Source organism: Oncorhynchus gorbuscha, linkage group LG08, assembly GCF_021184085.1.
Source record: "Oncorhynchus gorbuscha isolate QuinsamMale2020 ecotype Even-year linkage group LG08, OgorEven_v1.0, whole genome shotgun sequence".
Taxonomy (NCBI): domain Eukaryota; kingdom Metazoa; phylum Chordata; class Actinopteri; order Salmoniformes; family Salmonidae; genus Oncorhynchus; species Oncorhynchus gorbuscha.
Window position 1 is genome coordinate 69,908,175 of NC_060180.1, and position 18,766 is coordinate 69,926,940.

At 47.5% G+C, this 18,766-nt stretch overlaps 1 protein-coding gene across 2 annotated transcripts in view; it reads left to right on the forward strand.

The window, feature by feature from the left end:
* The window catches only part of LOC124042126 (collagen alpha-4(IV) chain-like), an 82,725-nt gene that overhangs the window by 43,082 nt on the left and 20,877 nt on the right, over nucleotides 1-18,766 (forward strand). For both annotated transcript variants that reach the window (XM_046360484.1, XM_046360483.1), the window contains 11 exons: nucleotides 655-761; nucleotides 1,191-1,374; nucleotides 1,574-1,642; nucleotides 2,071-2,178; nucleotides 4,552-4,770; nucleotides 6,554-6,712; nucleotides 7,029-7,196; nucleotides 9,843-9,992; nucleotides 10,530-10,637; nucleotides 13,373-13,554; nucleotides 13,901-13,964. In XM_046360484.1, coding sequence (XP_046216440.1) covers nucleotides 655-761; nucleotides 1,191-1,374; nucleotides 1,574-1,642; nucleotides 2,071-2,178; nucleotides 4,552-4,770; nucleotides 6,554-6,712; nucleotides 7,029-7,196; nucleotides 9,843-9,992; nucleotides 10,530-10,637; nucleotides 13,373-13,554; nucleotides 13,901-13,964 — 1,518 coding nt within the window. The remainder of the gene's footprint in view (nucleotides 1-654; nucleotides 762-1,190; nucleotides 1,375-1,573; nucleotides 1,643-2,070; nucleotides 2,179-4,551; nucleotides 4,771-6,553; nucleotides 6,713-7,028; nucleotides 7,197-9,842; nucleotides 9,993-10,529; nucleotides 10,638-13,372; nucleotides 13,555-13,900; nucleotides 13,965-18,766) is intronic.

The window sequence follows — 18,766 nt, forward strand, 5'->3', positions numbered from 1 at the left end:
CACCAATACACACCACTGACAGGACAGTGACGATCTGATCGAGGTGTTACGAGTCTCCATAGAACACCACACCAATACACACCACTGACAGGACAATGACGATCTGATCGAGGTGTTACGAGTCTCCATAGAACACCACACCAATACACACCACTGACAGGACAATGACGATCTGATCGAGGTGTTACGAGTCTCCATAGAACACCACTGACAGGACAGTGACGATCTGATCGAGGTGTTACGAGTCTCCATAGAACACCACACCACTGACAGGACAATGACGATCTGATCGAGGTGTTACGAGTCTCCATAGAACACCACACCACTGACAGGACAATGACGATCTGATCGAGGTGTTACGAGTCTCCATAGAACACCACACCAATACACACCACTGACAGGACAGTCAGGTATTTAGTATGTGTATGTGATTCCTGTGGGAATGGAACCCGTACCTTGTGTCATACTTTTCCAACTGAGCCACAGAGGAAAACATATGTCAGTGCTGTATTATTACGTTTGTCAAATTACATGAAATGTAAAATGCACTTTTTTAAATGACCCCCTCAACCTTCTTCATAACATTGCATTTAGCATTTTGGTGTAATAGATTGACATTGCATAACTTGTTGTTTTGGACATTTGAATTGACAGGTGCGAAGGGTGACCCGGGCTTCAATGGCCCCAACGGACCGCATGGCGCCACCGGTCGACCAGGATCCGATGGCTCCCTTGGCGCTGTGGGAGACCCTGGACCCCCGGTGAGTTAGTGGGCTAGTCTGTCAGAGGAACATTAATCTACCCAGGGTCATTTTGATTTGAAATGTGGGGGGACATTAGGATAATTTCCTACATTTCCACACTATAATATTGGGGTAACAGTTAATTCCCACTGGGCACAGACGTTAATTCAACGTCTATTCAACATCTATTCCACGTTGGTTCAATGTAATTTCATTGAAATGACGTGGAAACAACGTTGCTTCAACCAGTGTGTTCCCAGCGGGTTAGTGCATCTGCAATCTGTCTGTGTTGTCAGTGTACGATTTCTGCTCCGGGCTTCCACTAGGTACAGATCTAGGATCAGCTTGCCCTCCCCAAGACCCAACCTAAATCATTAGTGGGGAAACACAAAATTGACTTTAGATCAGCCTGTAAGGGACAACTTGTGATGACTTGCCATCTGTCAGGGTGACGGTTACGGTGGCTCGGTAGGTGACAAAGGCTACCCAGGGCTCCATGGACCTAAAGGCCCCCCAGGCAGACCGGGCCCCCCAGGCCCTGGTGCTCCAGGCCGTCATGGCCACCAAGGGCCCCCAGGGGATGCGGGCCTCCCAGGTCCCCCTGGACAAACTGGACAACCTGGACCTCTAGGTAGGACCGATAGAGAGAGAAACGCCTGAATGAAAATCTACTCCGTGGTAATGGTCTTAGGTTAACATTATGTCATTTAATATTTACTGAACAAAATGCGTTCTGTCTATTTATTGCATATATGTGTTTAATCATGCCAAATCTAGTTCAGCTCAAAATCTGTTTTACCGAAGGGAAACCTTTTTCTTTGCATCACCAGGCGAGGTTCTGCCCTGTGGCCCTTCCAACCCTGGCCTACCTGGATTAAAGGGTCTACTTGGGCCCCCAGGTAAGCAACTACTGTACATACACACATAATCTTTAACAGTGTCAGTATGTGTTTTTAGGCATTCTTAGCATACTTTGGGAGTCTGAAATATGATTAATAGGTGATATATTGATTGAACGTGGTGATAGATTGATTGGCAGGGGATAGATTGATTGTTGTTAAATTGATTGACAGGGGATATATTGTTTGACAGTGGTGATAGTTTGATTGACAGGGGATAGATTGATTGACAGTGTTGATACATTGATTGACAGGGGATATATTGATTGACAGTGGTGATAGATTGATTGACAGGGGATATATTGATTGACAGTGTTGATACATTGATTGACAGGGGATATATTGATTGACAGTGGTGATAGATTGATTGACAGGGGATATATTGATTGCCACTGACTGATCAACCTGTTCTGATTGACCCTCCCCAGGGAATCCTGGGCCACCAGGACCACTTGGTTTCCCAGGTCCCACAGGTTCCCTTGGACCTCAAGGCATGAGAGGAGATGACGGGACAGATGGAGGAACTGGACCACCAGGTAATGACGGTTTGGAAGGGATCATGACACAAGTGTTACTCCTTTGTACATGGGGCCTCCTGAGTGGCTCAGTGGTCTAAGGCACTGCTACTGGAGATCCTGGTTCGAGTCCAGGATCTGCCGTGCTACAGGCCGCGACCGGGAGACACATTCCAAATGAATGACATTGTGTTCTGGGTTTATTTTGTAAATGAGCTTTTATGTCATTAATAGACAGAGTTCAGTTGGATAGCTGGTTGGTGTGTTTGTTGGTCAGTGGGTTCATTTGTTAGGCAGACAAGTGATAAAGTAAGTTCAAGTAAAATCAAACCAGAGTTGCATTCTATCTTTATGAAATGGATTGGACCTGGCTAGGTTCCACCATACGTCCAGTAGAGGGCAGTGCTAACGTTACCTCAGCCGTGCTACTCCATCCTTCAGCTGTGCTACTCCTACCTCAGCAGTGCTACTCCAACCTCAGCAGTGCTACTCCTACCTCAGCAGTGCTACTCCAGTGCTACTCCAGTGCTACTCCTACCTCAGCAGTGCTACTCCAGTGCTACTCCTACCTCAGCAGTGCTACTCCAACCTCAGCAGTGCTACTCCCACCTCAGCAGTGCTACTCCTACCTCAGCAGTGCTACTCCAGTGCTACTCCAACCTCAGCAGTGCTACTCCAACATCAGCAGTGCTACTCCAACCTCAGCAGTGCTACTCCAGTGCTACTCCTACCTCAGCAGTGCTACTCCAGTGCTACTCCTACCTCAGCAGTGCTACTCCTACCTTAGCAGTGCTACTCCAGTGCTACTCCTACCTCAGCAGTGCTACTCCAGTGCTACTCCTACCTCAGCAGTGCTACTCCAGTGCTACTCTTACCTCAGCAGTGCTACTCCTACCTCAGCAGTGCTACTCCAGTGCTACTCCAGTGCTACTCCAGTGCTACTCCTACCTCAGCAGTGCTACTCCAGTGCTACTCCTACCTCAGCAGTGCTACTCCTACCTCAGCAGTGCTACTCCTACCTCAGCAGTGCTACTCCAGTGCTACTCCTACATTTACATTACATTTAAGTCATTTAGCAGACGCTCTTATCCAGAGCGACTTACAACCTCAGCAGTGCCACTCCAGTGCTACTCCAACCTCAGCAGTGCTACTCCAGTGCTACTCCTACCTCAGCAGTGCTACTCCAACCTCAGCAGGGCTACTCCAACCTCAGCAGTTCTACTCCAACCTCAGCAGTGCTATTCCTACCTCAGCAGTGCTACTCCAACCTCAGCAGTTCTACTCCAACCTCAGCCGTGCTACTCCTATCTCAGCAGTGCTATTCCTACCTCAGCAGTGCTACTCCTACCTCAGCAGTGCTACTCCAACCTCAGCAGTTCTACTCCAACCTCAGCCGTGCTACTCCTATCTCAGCAGTGCTATTCCTACCTCAGCAGTGCTACTCCAGTGCTACTCCTATCTCAGCAGTGCTACTCCAACCTCAGCAGTGCTACTCCTACCTCAGCAGTGCTACTCCTACCTCAGCAGTGCTACTCCTATCTCAGCAGTGCTACTCCTACCTCAGCAGTGCTACTCCAGTGCTACTCCTATCTCAGCAGTGCTATTCCTACCTCAGCAGTGCTACTCCAACCTCAGCAGTGCTATTCCTACCTCAGCAGTGCTACTCCAGTGCTACTCCTATCTCAGCAGTGCTACTCCAGTGCTACTACCTCCAGTGCTATTCCTACCTCAGCAGTGCTACTCCTACCTCAGCAGTGCTACTCCAACCTCAGCAGTGCTACTCCTACTCCTATCTCAGTCAGCAGTGCTACTCCTACCTTACTCCAACCTCAGCAGTTCTACTCCAACCTCAGCCGTGCTACTCCTACCTCAGCAGTGCTACTCCAGTGCTACTCCTATCTCAGCAGTGCTACTCCTATCTCAGCAGTGCTACTCCTACCTCAGCAGTGCTACTCCAGTGCTACTCCTATCTCAGCAGTGCTATTCCTACCTCAGCAGTGCTACTCCAACCTCAGCAGTGCTACTCCTACCTCAGCAGTGCTACTCCAACCTCAGCAGTGCTACTCCAGTGCTACTCCTACCTCAGCAGTGCTACTCCAGTGCTACTCCAACCTCAGCAGTGCTATTCCTACCTCAGCAGTGCTACTCCTACCTCAGCAGTGCTACTCCAGTAAATCTCCTACCTCAGAAATTCTAATTTAGACGATATTGAAAAAGACACAAAACTTGACCGTGGCCATTCCTCAGGCTTGTAATAGATATCATCTAAAAATGAAGACGGGTTATAATGGTTATAACTGAAGGGACTGGTTGGAGAGTTAGTGTTTGTAGTTAGTGTTTATAGTTAGTCTGAGTAGTTAGATGGTTCATGTCTGGATCCCTCTTCCCAAACAGGACACCAAGGATGTGTTGGAGATAATGGTGACCCTGGTCAACCTGGAATCAACTTGGACGGACCACCAGGACTCCGTGGACCACCAGGCTCTCCAGGCTGGCCGGGACCTCCAGGAGACACCTTCAACACCGGACCTGGTCCCGTGGGTCCACCTGGACTACCTGGGTTACTGGGACCCAAGGGAGATCCTGGTTTGCCAGGCATCCCTGGGCCTCCAGGTGCATCTAACTCACTGTTAATACACACACACAATATTTCACTGTCATAACATCTAGTAGTCAACACAGTGAAAGAGAGACCATTATAGAGCAGTGGACTTTGGAAGAACATTGCATTGGCCCACCAGACACTGTTACTGTATATGTACAGTACCAGGCAGATGTTTGGACACCTCTACTCATTCCAGGGTTTTTCTTTACTATTTCTTTACTTTTCTTTCTTTACTATTTTTAAAGTGAAGACATCAACACTATGAAATAACACACATGGAATCATGTAGTAAGCAAAAAAGTGTTAATCAAATCAAAATATATTTTATATTTGAGATTCTTCAAAGTAGCCACCCTTTACCTTAATGACAGCTTTGCAAACTCTTGGCATTCTCTTAATCTGCTTCACCTGTAATGCTTTTCCAAAAGTCTTGAAGGAGTTCCCACATATGTTGAGCACTTGTTGGCTGCTTTTCCTTCGCTCTGCAGTCCAACTCAACCCTAACCATCTCAACTGGATTGAGGTTGGGTGATTGTGGAGGCCAGGTCATCTGATGCAGCACTCCATAACTCTCCTTCTAGATCAAATAGCCCTTACACAGGCTGGAGGTGTGTTTTGGGTCGTTGTCCTGTTGAAAAATAAATGGTAGTCCCACTAAATGCAAACCGTATTGCTGCAGAATGCTGTGGTGCCTTGAATTCTAAATAAATCACTGACAGTGTCACCAGAAAAGCACCCTAACACCATCACACCTCCTCCTCCATGCTTCACAGTGGGAACCGTACATGCGGAGATCATCTGTTCACCTACTCTGCGTCTCATAAAGACATGGCAGTAGGAACCAAACATCTATAATTTGGGCTCATCTAACCAAAGGACAGATTTCCACCTGTCTAATGTCCATTGGTTGTGTTTCTTGGCCCAAGAAAGTGTCTTCTTCTTGTTGATGTCCTTTAGTAGTTGTTTCTTAGCAGCAGCTCGACCATGAAGGTCTGATTCATGCAGTCTCCTCTGAACAGTTGCTTTAGAGATCTGTCTGTTACTTGTACTCTGTGAAGTTTTTATTTGGGCTGGTAACTCTAATGAACTTATCCTCTACAGCAGAGGTAACTCTCAGTCTTCCTTTCCTGTAGCAGTCCTCATGAGAGCCAGTTTCATCACAGCGCTTGATGGTTTTTGCAACTGCACTTAAAGCAACTTTTAAAATTCTTGAAATGTTCCGGATTGACTGACCTTCATGTCTTAAGTCATGATTGACTGTCGTTTCTCTTTGCTTATTTTAGCTGTTCTTGCCATTATATGGACTTGGTCTTTTACCAAATAGGGTTATCTTCTGTATACCACCCCTACCTACCTTGTAACAACACAACTGATTGGCTCAAATGCATTAAGAAGGAAAGAAATTCCACAAATGAACTTTTAACAAGGCACACCTGTTAATTTAAATGCATTCCAGGTGACTACCTCGTGAAGCTGGTTGAGAGAATGCCAAGAGTGTGCCAAAGTTGTCATCAAGTCAAAGGGTGGCTACTTTGAAGAATCTGAATTATAAAATATATTTAGATTTGTTCAACACTTTTTTGGTTACTACATGATTCCATATGTGTTATTTCATAGTTTTGATGTCCTCACTATTATTCTACAATGAAGAAAATAAAACCCTTGAATGAGTAGGTGTGTCCAAACTTTTGACAGGTACTGTATTTTGAATGCTTTACAATCTTTCATTGTTCTTGGTGACTCTAAGATGGGGCTCATTGCATCTCTAACCATATGGTGATTTCGTAACAGGGGGATCAGGCCCGTACGGAGGTGTGGGTTACAAGGGGTCAAAAGGAGACACTGGGGACCCAGGACTGAGCGGCCCTCCAGGGCCAACAGAATGTGGAGAGAAAGGAGCTGTTGGCCCACCGGGAGCCTCAGGACCACCAGGAGTCAGGGGCCCATCGGGTGAGGATCTAAAATAGCCACCACACGCTACAGTTCTTTTCGTGTTTGATCTGTTTGACACACAGCTAAAATCAGGAATCGGTTAGGTTTTGGAACTATCCCCAGAGCATGTCATCGTTCCATATTCATTTTAACAGTCACACTTTAAGGGAACTATAAATTATAAAAGATTAATATGACATCAGTATTAACTAAGCACTTCAATACTCACTGCACAGAGCTTCCCATTGTACAATATGCTCTGAACAGTCCTCCACCTCACATTTAGTTAAAAAGACATGTACTGCTTTCAGTCAATTAGTGGTGTGTCTGTTAGGTTTCCGTGGTGATAAAGGACATAAGGGTGTGATGGGTCCTCCTGGACGTGGAGTGAAGGGACCAGCAGGGATCCCCGGGCCTCCTGGTCCCCCGGGACCCGTTGGTGCCAAAGGTTTCAGTGGGTCACCAGGTGTCCCGGGCTTCCCTGGTGTAACAGGGACCAAAGGTGAGCCAGATCCATTATTATTATTATTATTATTATCAATATTATTATTATCATCAATATTGTTATTACCATTTTTATCACTATTTATTAATTATAATTTTGATGATGATGGTTATTATCATTATCATCTGAACATACCACAGCAACAGGCAATGTCAAATAATATGCTGGTTACTTCTACTATTGTATTACATATTTAATAAACAGAAGCTATTTTTGTTTCCAGCTTGTCTCAGCATCCACTCAGCATCCACCCGGTGCCTTCGGAAAGTATTCAGACCCACTGTCTTTTTACACACTTTGATACGCTACAGCCTTATTCTAAAATGGATAAAATCGTTTTTTTTCCCTCATCAATTTACACACAATACCCCATAATGACATCACAATACCCCATAATGACATCACAATACCTCATAATGACAAAGCAAAAACGGATGGGATTTTTTTGTTGCTAATACATTTACATAAGTATTCAGACCCTTTACTCAGTACTTTGTTGAAGTACCTTTGGCAGTGATTACAGCCTTTATTCTTCTTAGGTATGACGTTGCATCTGTATTTCTCCCATTCTTCTCTGCAGATCCTCTCAGGTTCTGTCAGGTTGGATGGGGAGCGTTGCTGCACAGCTATTTTCAGGTCGTGCTCTTGCTGGGTCACTCAAGGACTTTCAGACTTGTCCCGAAGCCACTCCTGTGTTGTCCTGGCTGTGTGCTTAGGGTCGTTGTCCTATTGGGAGGTGAACCTTCCCTCCAGCTTTCCCTCAGTACTGACTAGTCTCCCAGTCCCTGCAGCTGAAAAACATCCCCACAGCATGATGCTGCCACCACCATGCTTCACTGTAGGGATGTCCTTGAGACGCTTGGAATTCAGGCCAAAGAGTTAAATCTTGGTTTCACCAGACCAGATCTTGTTTCTCATGGTCTGAGAGTCCTTTAGATGCCTTTTGACAAATTCCAAGTGGGCTGTCATGTGCCTTTTTACTGAAGAGTGGCTTCCGTCTGGCCACTATATCATAAAGGCCTGATTGGTGGAGGGCTGCAGAGATGGTTGTCCTTCTGGAAGGTTCTCCCATGTCCACAGAGGAACTCCAGAGCTGAGTGACCATCGGTTTCTTGGTCACCTTCCTGACCAAAGCCCTTTTCCCCCAATCGCTCAGTTTGGCCGGGCGGCCAGCCCTTGATGGTTCCAAACTCCTTCCATTTAAGAATGATGGAGAACACTGTGTTCTTGGCAGTGGTGGAAAAAGTACCCCATTTTCATACTTGAGAAATAAAAAAATACCTTAAATGAAAATGACTCAAGTAAAAGTGAAAGTCACCCAGTAAAATACTACTTGAGTAAAAGTCTAAAAAAAGTATTTGGTTTTAAATATACTTATGTATCAAAAGTACAAGTATAAATCATGTAACAATCATTATATTAAGCAAACCAAACCAAATTTACAGATAGCCAGGTGCACACTCCAACACTCAGACATCATTTACAAATTAAGCATGTATGTTTAGTGAGTCTACCAGATCAGAGGCAGTAGGGATGACCAGAGATGTTCTCTTGATGTGTGTGAATTGGACCATTTTCCTGTCCTGCTAAGCATTTAAAATGCAACCAGTACTTTTGGTTGTTAGGTAAAATGTATGGAGTAAAAAGTACATAATTTTCTTTAGGAATGTAGTGAATTAAAAGTTGTCCAAAATATACATACTAAAGTACAGATATAAATACTAAAGTACACCCCAAAAAACACTTAAGTAGTACTTTAAAGTATGTTTACTTAAGTACTTTACACCACTGGTTCTTGGGGACCTTTAATTGCTGTAGAATGTTTTGGTACCCTTCCCCAGATCTGTGCCTCGACACAATCCTGTCTCGGAGCCCTACTGACAATTCCTTCAACCTCATGGCTTGGTTTTTGCTCTGACATGCACTGTCAACTGTGGAACCTTTATATACACATGTGTGTGCCTTTCCAAATCATGTCCAATCGATTGACTTTACCACAGGTGGTCTCCAATGAAGTTGTAGAAACATCTCAAGGATGATCAATGGAAACAGGATGCACCTGAGCTCAACTTCGAGTCTCATAGCAAATGGTCTGAATACTTATGTAAATAAGGTATTTCTGTTTTTTCTGATTTGCCCAAATTTCTAACAACCTTTTTTCACTTTGTCATTATGAGGTATTGTGATGTCATTATGGGGTATTGTGTGTAGATTGCTTTGCCTTTGTATTTATTTAATCAATTTTAGAATAAGGCTGTAACTTAACAAAATGTGGGAAAAGTCAATGGTCTGAATACTTTCCAAAGGCACTGTAATGTTATGACATTTACGTGATTCTCTGTTCGCACTTTGAATTGAATAACTTGAATTGGGATAACGATATATATAAATATGGATGCCTTGTTTTGGGTATCGCCTGCCTCGAAATAGACAGCCTGCAAAATAGACGTACACAACTCTGATATCCCATTTTGAGTACAAAGTATACCAGGACCGTGTTCATTAGGCACCAATAAGAAACACAAATTGTTTTTCCATTGCAAAATATTTTTCAGGTGATGCCCTAATGAACATGACCCAGCCAATGGACTATCTTTATTATTATCCTATGACAACTATTCCCAATGATGTCATCTTTCCCAGGGCCCAGGGGATATCCTGGTACAGATGGGTCGGCTGTTCCTGGTACACCGGGTCGGCCTGGAAACCCAGGATCCCACGGGAGGCAAGGGGAGAGGGGTTTTACAGGACGCGACGGTCAGGATGGAGACCAGGGGTACAAAGGAGCCAAAGGTACAAACTGTACATTACAGTGTATACACATTGCAGCATCCACATAATAAAATACATACATAGTATTGTGTCTACCTTTGGTATCTGCACACAGACAGTCAACCTTCCTTAGAAGTATTTGTAATTACTCTCTTTATGTGGAGTGTCATTTCAGTGAATTTAGAAAACTATTCTCTCTGTGTATACATCCTTGTTTACGGTATCCTATCTCTCTTCATGACTATGTGCATGATTTCCTCTCTGCATACTTTACATAACATTACTATTTCAGTGTGCTGTCCCTCGTCGTAGACCGTTTCTGCATAGAAGCCATATCACCCGTTGTTGTTGCATTCACAGTTTTATATATGTTGTACTTATATGTACACATAATGTAGTATATTATATTGTTCAGTATATTACACGTTCACAGTATTATATATGTTGTACTTATTATATATGTTGTACTTATTATATATGTTGTACTTATATGTACACATAGTGTAGTATATTATATTGTTCAGTATATTACACGTTGACAGTGTAGAATGTCCCCAGGTCACAGAGGTCCCCCCGGAAGTCCTGGCCCAGTAGGAGTCATAACCGTTAAAGGACAGAAGGGCTCTGAAGGACCACCAGGAGAGGATGGCTTCACTGGAGCCAGAGGTGAGAGAGACACAACACAACCCCCTCTGCACACTCTTACAAAACCAGGTGCTATCTAGAACCCGAAAGGGTTCTCTGGCTGTCCCCATAGGAGAACCCTTTGAAGAACCCATTTTGGTTCCAAGTAGAATCCTTTTGAGTTCCATATAGAACACAGAGGGTTCTATATGGAAAATTGTACTTAGAACTAAAAAAGGGTTCTCCTGTTTGGACAGCCAATTAGCCTTTTTGGAGCCCTTTTTTCAGAGAAAAGGGTTTGCAGTAGCACCATGCAACTGTGTTAAAACAGATCAGTTCTGCTTTGGTAATAGATGTTGGACTAGGTTTTTTTTTGTGAAAAATACTTCAAACTAATATAAGAGGATGCAGGTGGTAGATGGTGGGACTGTATTTTAGCAGGTGGTAGACGGTGGGACTGTATTTTAGCAGGTGGTAGACGGTGGGACTGTATTTTAGCAGGTGGTAGATGGTGGGACTGTATTTTAGCAGGTGGTAGATGGTGGGACTGTATTTTAGCAGGTGGTAGACGGTGGGACTGTATTTTAGCAGGTGGTAGATGGTGGGATGGTATTTTAGCAGGTGGTAGACGGCGGGACTGTATTTTAGCAGGTGGTAGATGGTGGGACTGTATTTTAGCAGGTGGTAGATGGTGGGACTGTATTTTAGCAGGTGGTAGACGGTGGGACTGTATTTTAGCAGGTGGTAGATGGTGGGATGGTATTTTAGCAGGTGGTAGACGGCGGGACTGTATTTTAGCAGGTGGTAGATGGTGGGACTGTATTTTAGCAGGTGGAAGACGGCGGGACTGTATTTTAGCAGGTGGTAGACGGTGGGACTGTATTTTAGCAGGTGGTAGACGGTGGGACTGTATTTTAGCAGGTGGTAGACGGTGGGACTGTATTTTAGCAGGTGGTAGATGGTGGGATGGTATTTTAGCAGGTGGTAGACGGTGGGACTATATTTTAGCAGGTGGTAGACGGCGGGACTGTATTTTAGCAGGTGGTAGTTGGTGGGATGGTATTTTAGCAAGTGGTAGACGGTGGGACTTTATTTTAGCAGGTGGTAGATTTTGGGATGGTATTTTAGCAAGTGGTAGAAGGTGGGACTTTATTTTAGCAGGTGGTAGACGGCGGGACTGTATTTTAGCAGGTGGTAGACGGCGGGACTGTATTTTAGCAGGTGGTAGACGGCGGGACTGTATTTTAGCAGGTGGTAGACGGCGGGACTGTATTTTAGCAGGTGGTAGACGGCGGGACTGTATTTTAGCAGGTGGTAGACGGCGGGACTGTATTTTAGCAGGTGGGCGGGACTGTAGCAGGTGGTACGGCGGGACTGTATTTTAGCAGGTGGTGGCGGGAGATTTTAGCAGGTGGTAGACGGGACTGTATTTTAGCAGGTGGTAGACGGTGGGACTGTATTTTAGCAGGTGGTAGACGGCGGGACTGTATTTTAGCAGGTGGTAGACGGTGGGACTGTATTTTAGCAGGTGGTAGACGGTGGGACTGTATTTTAGCAGGTGGTAGATGGTGGGATGGTATTTTAGCAGGTGGTAGACGGTGGGACTATATTTTAGCAGGTGGTAGACGGCGGGACTGTATTTTAGCAGGTGGTAGACGGCGGGACTGTATTTTAGCAGGTGGTAGACGGCGGGACTGTATTTTAGCAGGTGGTAGACGGCGGGACTGTATTTTAGCAGGTGGTAGACGGCGGGACTGTATTTTAGCAGGTGGTAGACGGCGGGACTGTATTTTAGCAGGTGGTAGACGGCGGGACTGTATTTTAGCAGGTGGTAGACGGCGGGACTGTATTTTAGCAGGTGGTAGACGGTGGGACTGTATTTTAGCAGGTGGTAGATGGTGGGACTGTATTTTAGCAGGTGGTAGATGGTGGGACTGTATTTTAGCAGGTGGTAGACGGTGGGACTGTATTTTAGCAGGTGGTAGACGGTGGGATGATATTTTAGCAGGTGGTAGACGGCGGGACTGTATTTTAGCAGGTGGTAGATGGCGGGACTGTATTTTAGCAGGTGGAAGACGGCGGGACTGTATTTTAGCAGGTGGTAGACGGTGGGACTGTATTTTAGCAGGTGGTAGACGGTGGGACTGTATTTTAGCAGGTGGTAGACGGTGGGACTGTATTTTAGCAGGTGGTAGATGGTGGGATGGTATTTTAGCAGGTGGTAGACGGTGGGACTATATTTTAGCAGGTGGTAGATGGCGGGACTGTATTTTAGCAGGTGGTAGTTGGTGGGATGGTATTTTAGCAAGTGGTAGACGGTGGGACTTTATTTTAGCAGGTGGTAGATGGTGGGATGGTATTTTAGCAAGTGGTAGAAGGTGGGACTTTATTTTAGCAGGTGGTAGACGGCGGGACTGTATTTTAGCAGGTGGTAGACGGCGGGACTGTATTTTAGCAGGTGGTAGACGGCGGGACTGTATTTTAGCAGGTGGTAGACGGCGGGACTGTATTTTAGCAGGTGGTAGACGGCGGGACTGTATTTTAGCAGGTGGTAGACGGCGGGACTGTATTTTAGCAGGTGGTAGACGGCGGGACTGTAGGGATTTTAGCAGGTGGTAGACGGCGGGACTGTATTTTAGCAGGTGGTAGACGGCGGGACTGTATTTTAGCAGGTGGTAGACGGCGGGACTGTATTTTAGCAGGTGGTAGACGGCGGGACTGTATTTTTGATTCTCTAATAAGACATGGATAAACAATGCACTGTTCTTTCTTCTCAGGTTCCAAGGGCTCAAGTGGGTCACCAGGTAAACCAGGGGGGGATGGACAGGATGGTCCTCCTGGATATGAGAAAGGGCTCCCAGGACAACCTGGCAAACCTGGTCCCCCTGGACCTCCCGGACCCCGAGGACCTAAAGGCTTGAGTGGTGTAGTTGGTTTCCCTGGACCAGTCGGTTATAAGGTACTTCATTACTGATACTCATCACTACATCTTAGATGTTCTTTGTTCACCTCATTAAACTACTAAAACTTTGGTAAAAATTGCTATTATGAATGGTTTCCAGACAAATTAATGCTGCTCAAGATTGATAAATGAGGTGCAGTATGTCTGTATGTATTTAAGTTGAGAATATATTCCCTCCCAAGTAAGTGGTCTTGGAAGTAATGTAAGAACACATGTCTTTGTTAAGACACAGGATGTTTATGTGTGAGTATCTTGGTGTGTGGGATGTTACTGTGTGTTGCTATGCCAGTGGGTGTTACTGTGTGTTGCTATGCCAGTGACTGTTGGTTTATCCCCCTTGCAGGGGGACCCTGGGCACACGGGCCCTCCTGGGAACCCAGGCCTTCCAGGAATGACAGGCTTAAAGGGTGAGTAGAGAGACAACAGAAAATACACACAAACATGATAAGGGGAACTTAAAGGGACAGGGAGAGAGGAAGGGGAGGTCATAAAGGGACAGGAAGAGAGGAAGGGGAACTTAAAGGGACAGGGAGAGAGGAAGGGGAGGTCATAAAGGGACAGGAAGAGAGGAAGGGGAGGTCATAAAGGGACAGGAAGAGAGGAAGGGGAACTTAAAGGGACAGGGAGAGAGGAAGGGGAGGTCATAAAGGGACAGGAAGAGAGGAAGGGGAGGTCATAAAGGGACAGGAAGAGAGGAAGGGGAGATCATAAAGGGACAGGGAGAGAGGAAGGGGAGGTCAATAAGAGGACAGGGAGAGAGGAAGGGGAGGTCATAAAGGGACAGGAAGAGAGGAAGGGGAGGTCATAAAGGGACAGGAAGAGAGGAAGGGGAGGTCAATAAGAGGACAGGGAGAGAGGAAGGGGAGGTCATAAAGGGACAGGGAGAGAGGAAGGGGAGGTCATAAAGGGACAGGAAGAGAGGAAGGGGAGGTCATAAAGGGACAGGAAGAGAGGAAGGGGAGGTCATAAAGGGACAGGAAGAGAGGAAGGGGAGGTCAATAAGAGGACAGGGAGAGAGGAAGGGGAGGTCATAAAGGGACAGGGAGAGAGGAGAGGGGGAGGTCATAAAGGGGACAGGAAGAGAGGAAGGGGAGGTCATAAAGGGACAGGAAGAGAGGAAGGGGAGGTCATAAAGGGACAGGAAGAGAGGAAGGGGAGGTCATAAAGGGACAGGAAGAGAGGAAGGGGAGGTCATAAAGGGACAGGAAGAGAGGAAGGGGAGGTCATAAAGGGACAGGGAGAGAGGAAGGGGAGGTCATAAAGGGAAGGGAGAGGAAGGGGAAGGGAGGGAGGAAGGGGAGGTCATAAAGGGACAGGAAGAGAGGAAGGGGAGGTCATAAAGGGACAGGAAGAGAGGAAGGGGAGGTCATAAAGGGACAGGAAGAGAGGAAGGGGAGGTCATAAAGGGAGGGGAGGTCATAAAGGAAGAGAGGAAGGGAGGTCATAAAGGGACAGGAAGAGAGGAAGGGAGAGGAAGAGAGGGGAGGTCATAAAGGGACAGGAAGAGGGAGGAAGAGGGAGGTCATAAAGGGACAGGAAGAGAGGAAGGGGAGGTCATAAAGGGACAGGAAGAGAGGAAGGGGAGGTCATAAAGGGACAGGAAGAGAGGAAGGGGAGGTCATAAAGGGACAGGGAGAGGAAGGGGAGGTCATAAAGGGACAGAAGAGAGGAAGGGGAGGTCATAAAGGGACAGGGAGAGAGGAAGGGGAGGTCATAAAGGGACAGGGAGAGAGGAAGGGGAGGTCATAAAGGGACAGGAAGAGAGGAAGGGGGAGGAAGGGAGAGGAAGGGGAGGTCATAAAGGAGGAAGGGAGGTCATAAAGGGACAGGGAGAGGGACAGGGAAGGAAGGGGAGGTCATAAAGGGACAGGGAGAGAGGAAGGTCATAAGGGAGAGAGGAAGGGGAGGTCATAAAGGGACAGGAAGAGAGGAAGGGGAGGTCATAAAGGGACAGGGAGAGAGGAAGGGGAGGTCATAAAGGGACAGGGAGAAGGAAGGGAGGTCATAAAGGGACAGGAAGGGACAGGAAGGGAGGTCATAAAGGACAGGAGGAGAGGGGGAGGTCATAAAGGGACAGGGAAGAGAGGAAGGGGAGGTCATAAAGGGAGAGGAAGAGGGGAGGTCATAAAGGGACAGGAGAGGAAGGGAGGTCATAAAGGGACAGGACAAGAGAGGAAGGGGAGGTCATAAAGGGACAGGAGGGGAGAGAGGAAGGGGGAGGTCATAAAGGGACAGGAAGAGAGGAAGGGGAGGTCATAAAGGGAGAGGAAGGGGAGGTCATTAAGGGACAGGAAGAGAGGAAGGGGAGGTCATAAAGGTCATAAAGGACAGAAGAAGGAAGAGGAAGGGGAGGTCATAAAGGGACAGGAAGGGGAGGTCATAAAGGGACAGGGAGAGAGGAAGGGGAGGTCATAAAGGGACAGGAAGAGAGGAAGAGGGGAGGTCATAAAGGACAGGAAGAGAGGAAGGGTCATTAAGGGACAGGAAGAGAGGAGGGGAGTCATAAAGGAAGAAGGGGGAGGTCATAAAGGGGGAGGTCATAAAGGGACAGGGAGAGAGGAAGGGGAGGTCATAAAGGGACAGAGGAAGGGGAGGTCATAAAGGGACAGGAAGAGAGGAAGGGGAGGTCATAAAGGGACAGGAAGAGAGGAAGGGAGGTCATAAAGGGACAGGAAGGGGAGAGGGACAGGAAGGGGAGGTCATAAAGGGACAGGACAGGAAGAGAGGAAGGGGAGGTCATAAAGGGACAGGTCATAAAGGGAGGAGAGGTCATAAAGGGAAGGGAGGGAAGGTCATAAAGGGACAGGAAGAGAGGAAGGGGAGGTCATAAAGGGACAGGAAGAGAGGAAGGGGAGGTCATAAAGGGACAGGAAGAGAGGAAGGGGAGGTCATAAGGGGACAGGGAGAGAGGAAGGGAGGTCATAAGGGGACAGGGAGAGAGGAAGGGGAGGTCATAAAGGGACAGGGAGAGAGGAAGGGGAGGTCATAAGGGACAGGAAGAGAGGAAGGGGAGGTCATAAGGAACAGGAAGAGAGGAAGGGGAGGTCATAAGGAACAGGAAGAGAGGAAGGGGAGATCATAAAGGGACAGGAAGAGAGGAAGGGGAGGTCATAAAGGAACAGGAAGAGAGGAAGGGGAGGTCATAAAGGGACAGGAAGAGAGGAAGGGGAGGTCATAAGGGGACAGGGAGAGAGGAAGGGGAGGTCATAAGGGGACAGGAAGAGAGGAAGGGGAGGTCATAAGGGACAGGAAGAGAGGAAGGGGAGGTCATAAGGGACAGGAAGAGAGGAAGGGGAGGTCATAAAGGGACAGGGAGAGAGGAAGGGGAGGTCATAAAGGGACAGGAAGAGAGGAAGGGGAGGTCAATAAGAGGACAGGAAGAGAGGAAGGAAGGGGAGGTCATAAAGGGACAGGGAGAGAGGAAGGGGAGGTCATAAAGGGACAGGAAGAGTGGAAGGAGGTCAATAAGAGGACAGGAAGAGAGGAAGGGGAGGTCATAAAGGGAGAGGAAGGGGAGGTCATAAAGGGACAGGGAGAGAGGAAGGGGAGGTCATAAAGGGAGGTCAGGACAGGAGAGAGGAAGGGGAGGTCAATAAGAGGACAGGGAGAGAGGAAGGGGAGGTCATAAAGGGACAGGGAGAGGGAGGGAAGGGGGAGGTCATAAAGGGACAGGAAGAGAGGAAGGGGGAGGTCATAAAGGGACAGGGAGAGAGGAAGGGGAGGTCATAGGAAGGGGACAGGGGAGAGAGGAAGGGGAGGTCATAAAGGGACAGGAAGAGAGGAAAGGGAAGTCATAAAGGGAGAGGAAGGAGGAGGTCATTAAGGGACAGGAAGAGAGGAAGGGGAGGTCATAAAGGGACAGGAAGAGAGGCAGGGAGAGAGGAAGGGGAGGTCATAAAGGGAGAGGATGGGGAGGTCATTAAGGGACAGGAAGAGAGGAAGGGGAGGTCATAAAGGGACAGGGAGAGAGGAAGGGGAGGTCATAAAGGGACAGGGAGAGAGGAAGGGGAGGTCATAAAGGGAGAGGAAGGGGAGGTCATTAAGGGACAGGAAGAGAGGAAGGGGAGATCATAAAGGAACAGGAAGAGAGGAAGGGGAGGTCATAAAGGGACAGGGAGAGAGGAAGGGGAGATCATAAAGGGACAGGAAGAGAGGAAGGGGAGGTCATAAAGGGAAGGGAGAGGAAGGGGAGGTCATAAAGGGACAGGGAGAGAGGAAGGGGAGGTCATAAAGGGACAGGAAGAGAGGAAGGGGAGGTCAATAAAGAGGACAGGGAGAAGAGGAAGGGGAGGTCATAAAGGGACAGGAAGAGAGGAAGGGGAGGTCATAAAGGGACAGGGAGAGAGGAAGAGGGAGGTCATAAAGGGACAGAGAGAGAAGAAGGGGGAGGTCATAAAGGGACAGGAAGAGAGGAAGGGGAGGTCATAAAGGGACAGGGAAGAGAGGAAGGGGGAGGTCATAAAGGGACAGGGGAGAGAGGAAGGGATAAAGGGACAGGGAGAGAGGAAGGAAGGGGAGGTCATAAAGGGACAGGGAGAGAGGAAGGGGAGATCATAAAGGGACAGGGAGAGAGGAAGGGGAGGTCATAAAGGAACAGGAAGAGAGGAAGGGGAGGTCATAAAGGGACAGGAAGAGAGGAAGGGGAGGTCATAAAGGGACAGGAAGAGAGGAAGGGAGGTCATAAGGGGACAGGGAGAGAGGAAGAAGGGAGATCATAAAGGGGACAGGGGAGAGAGGAAGGTCATAAAGGGGGAGGTCATAAGGGGACAGGAAGAGAGGAAGGGGAGGTCATAAGGGACAGGAAGAGAGGAAGGGGAGGTCATAAAGGGAACAGGAAGAGAGGAAGGGGAGGTCATAAAGGGACAGGGAGAGAGGAAGGGGAGGTCATAAAGGGACAGGAAGAGAGGAAGGGGAGGTCAATAAGAGGACAGGAAGAGAGGAAGGGGAGGTCATAAAGGGACAGGGAAGAGAGGAAGGGGAGGTCAAAAGGGACAGGAAGAGTGGAAGGGAGGTCAATAAGAGGACAGGAAGAGAGGAAGGGAGGTCATAAAGGGAGAGGAAGGGGAGGTCATAAAGGGACAGGAAGAGAAGGGGAGGTCATAAAGGGACAGGAGAGAGGAAGGGGAGGTCATAAAGGGGGAGGTCAGGTCAAAAGAGGACAGGGGAAGAGAGGAAGGGGGAGGTCATAAGAGGGACAGGGAGAGAGGAA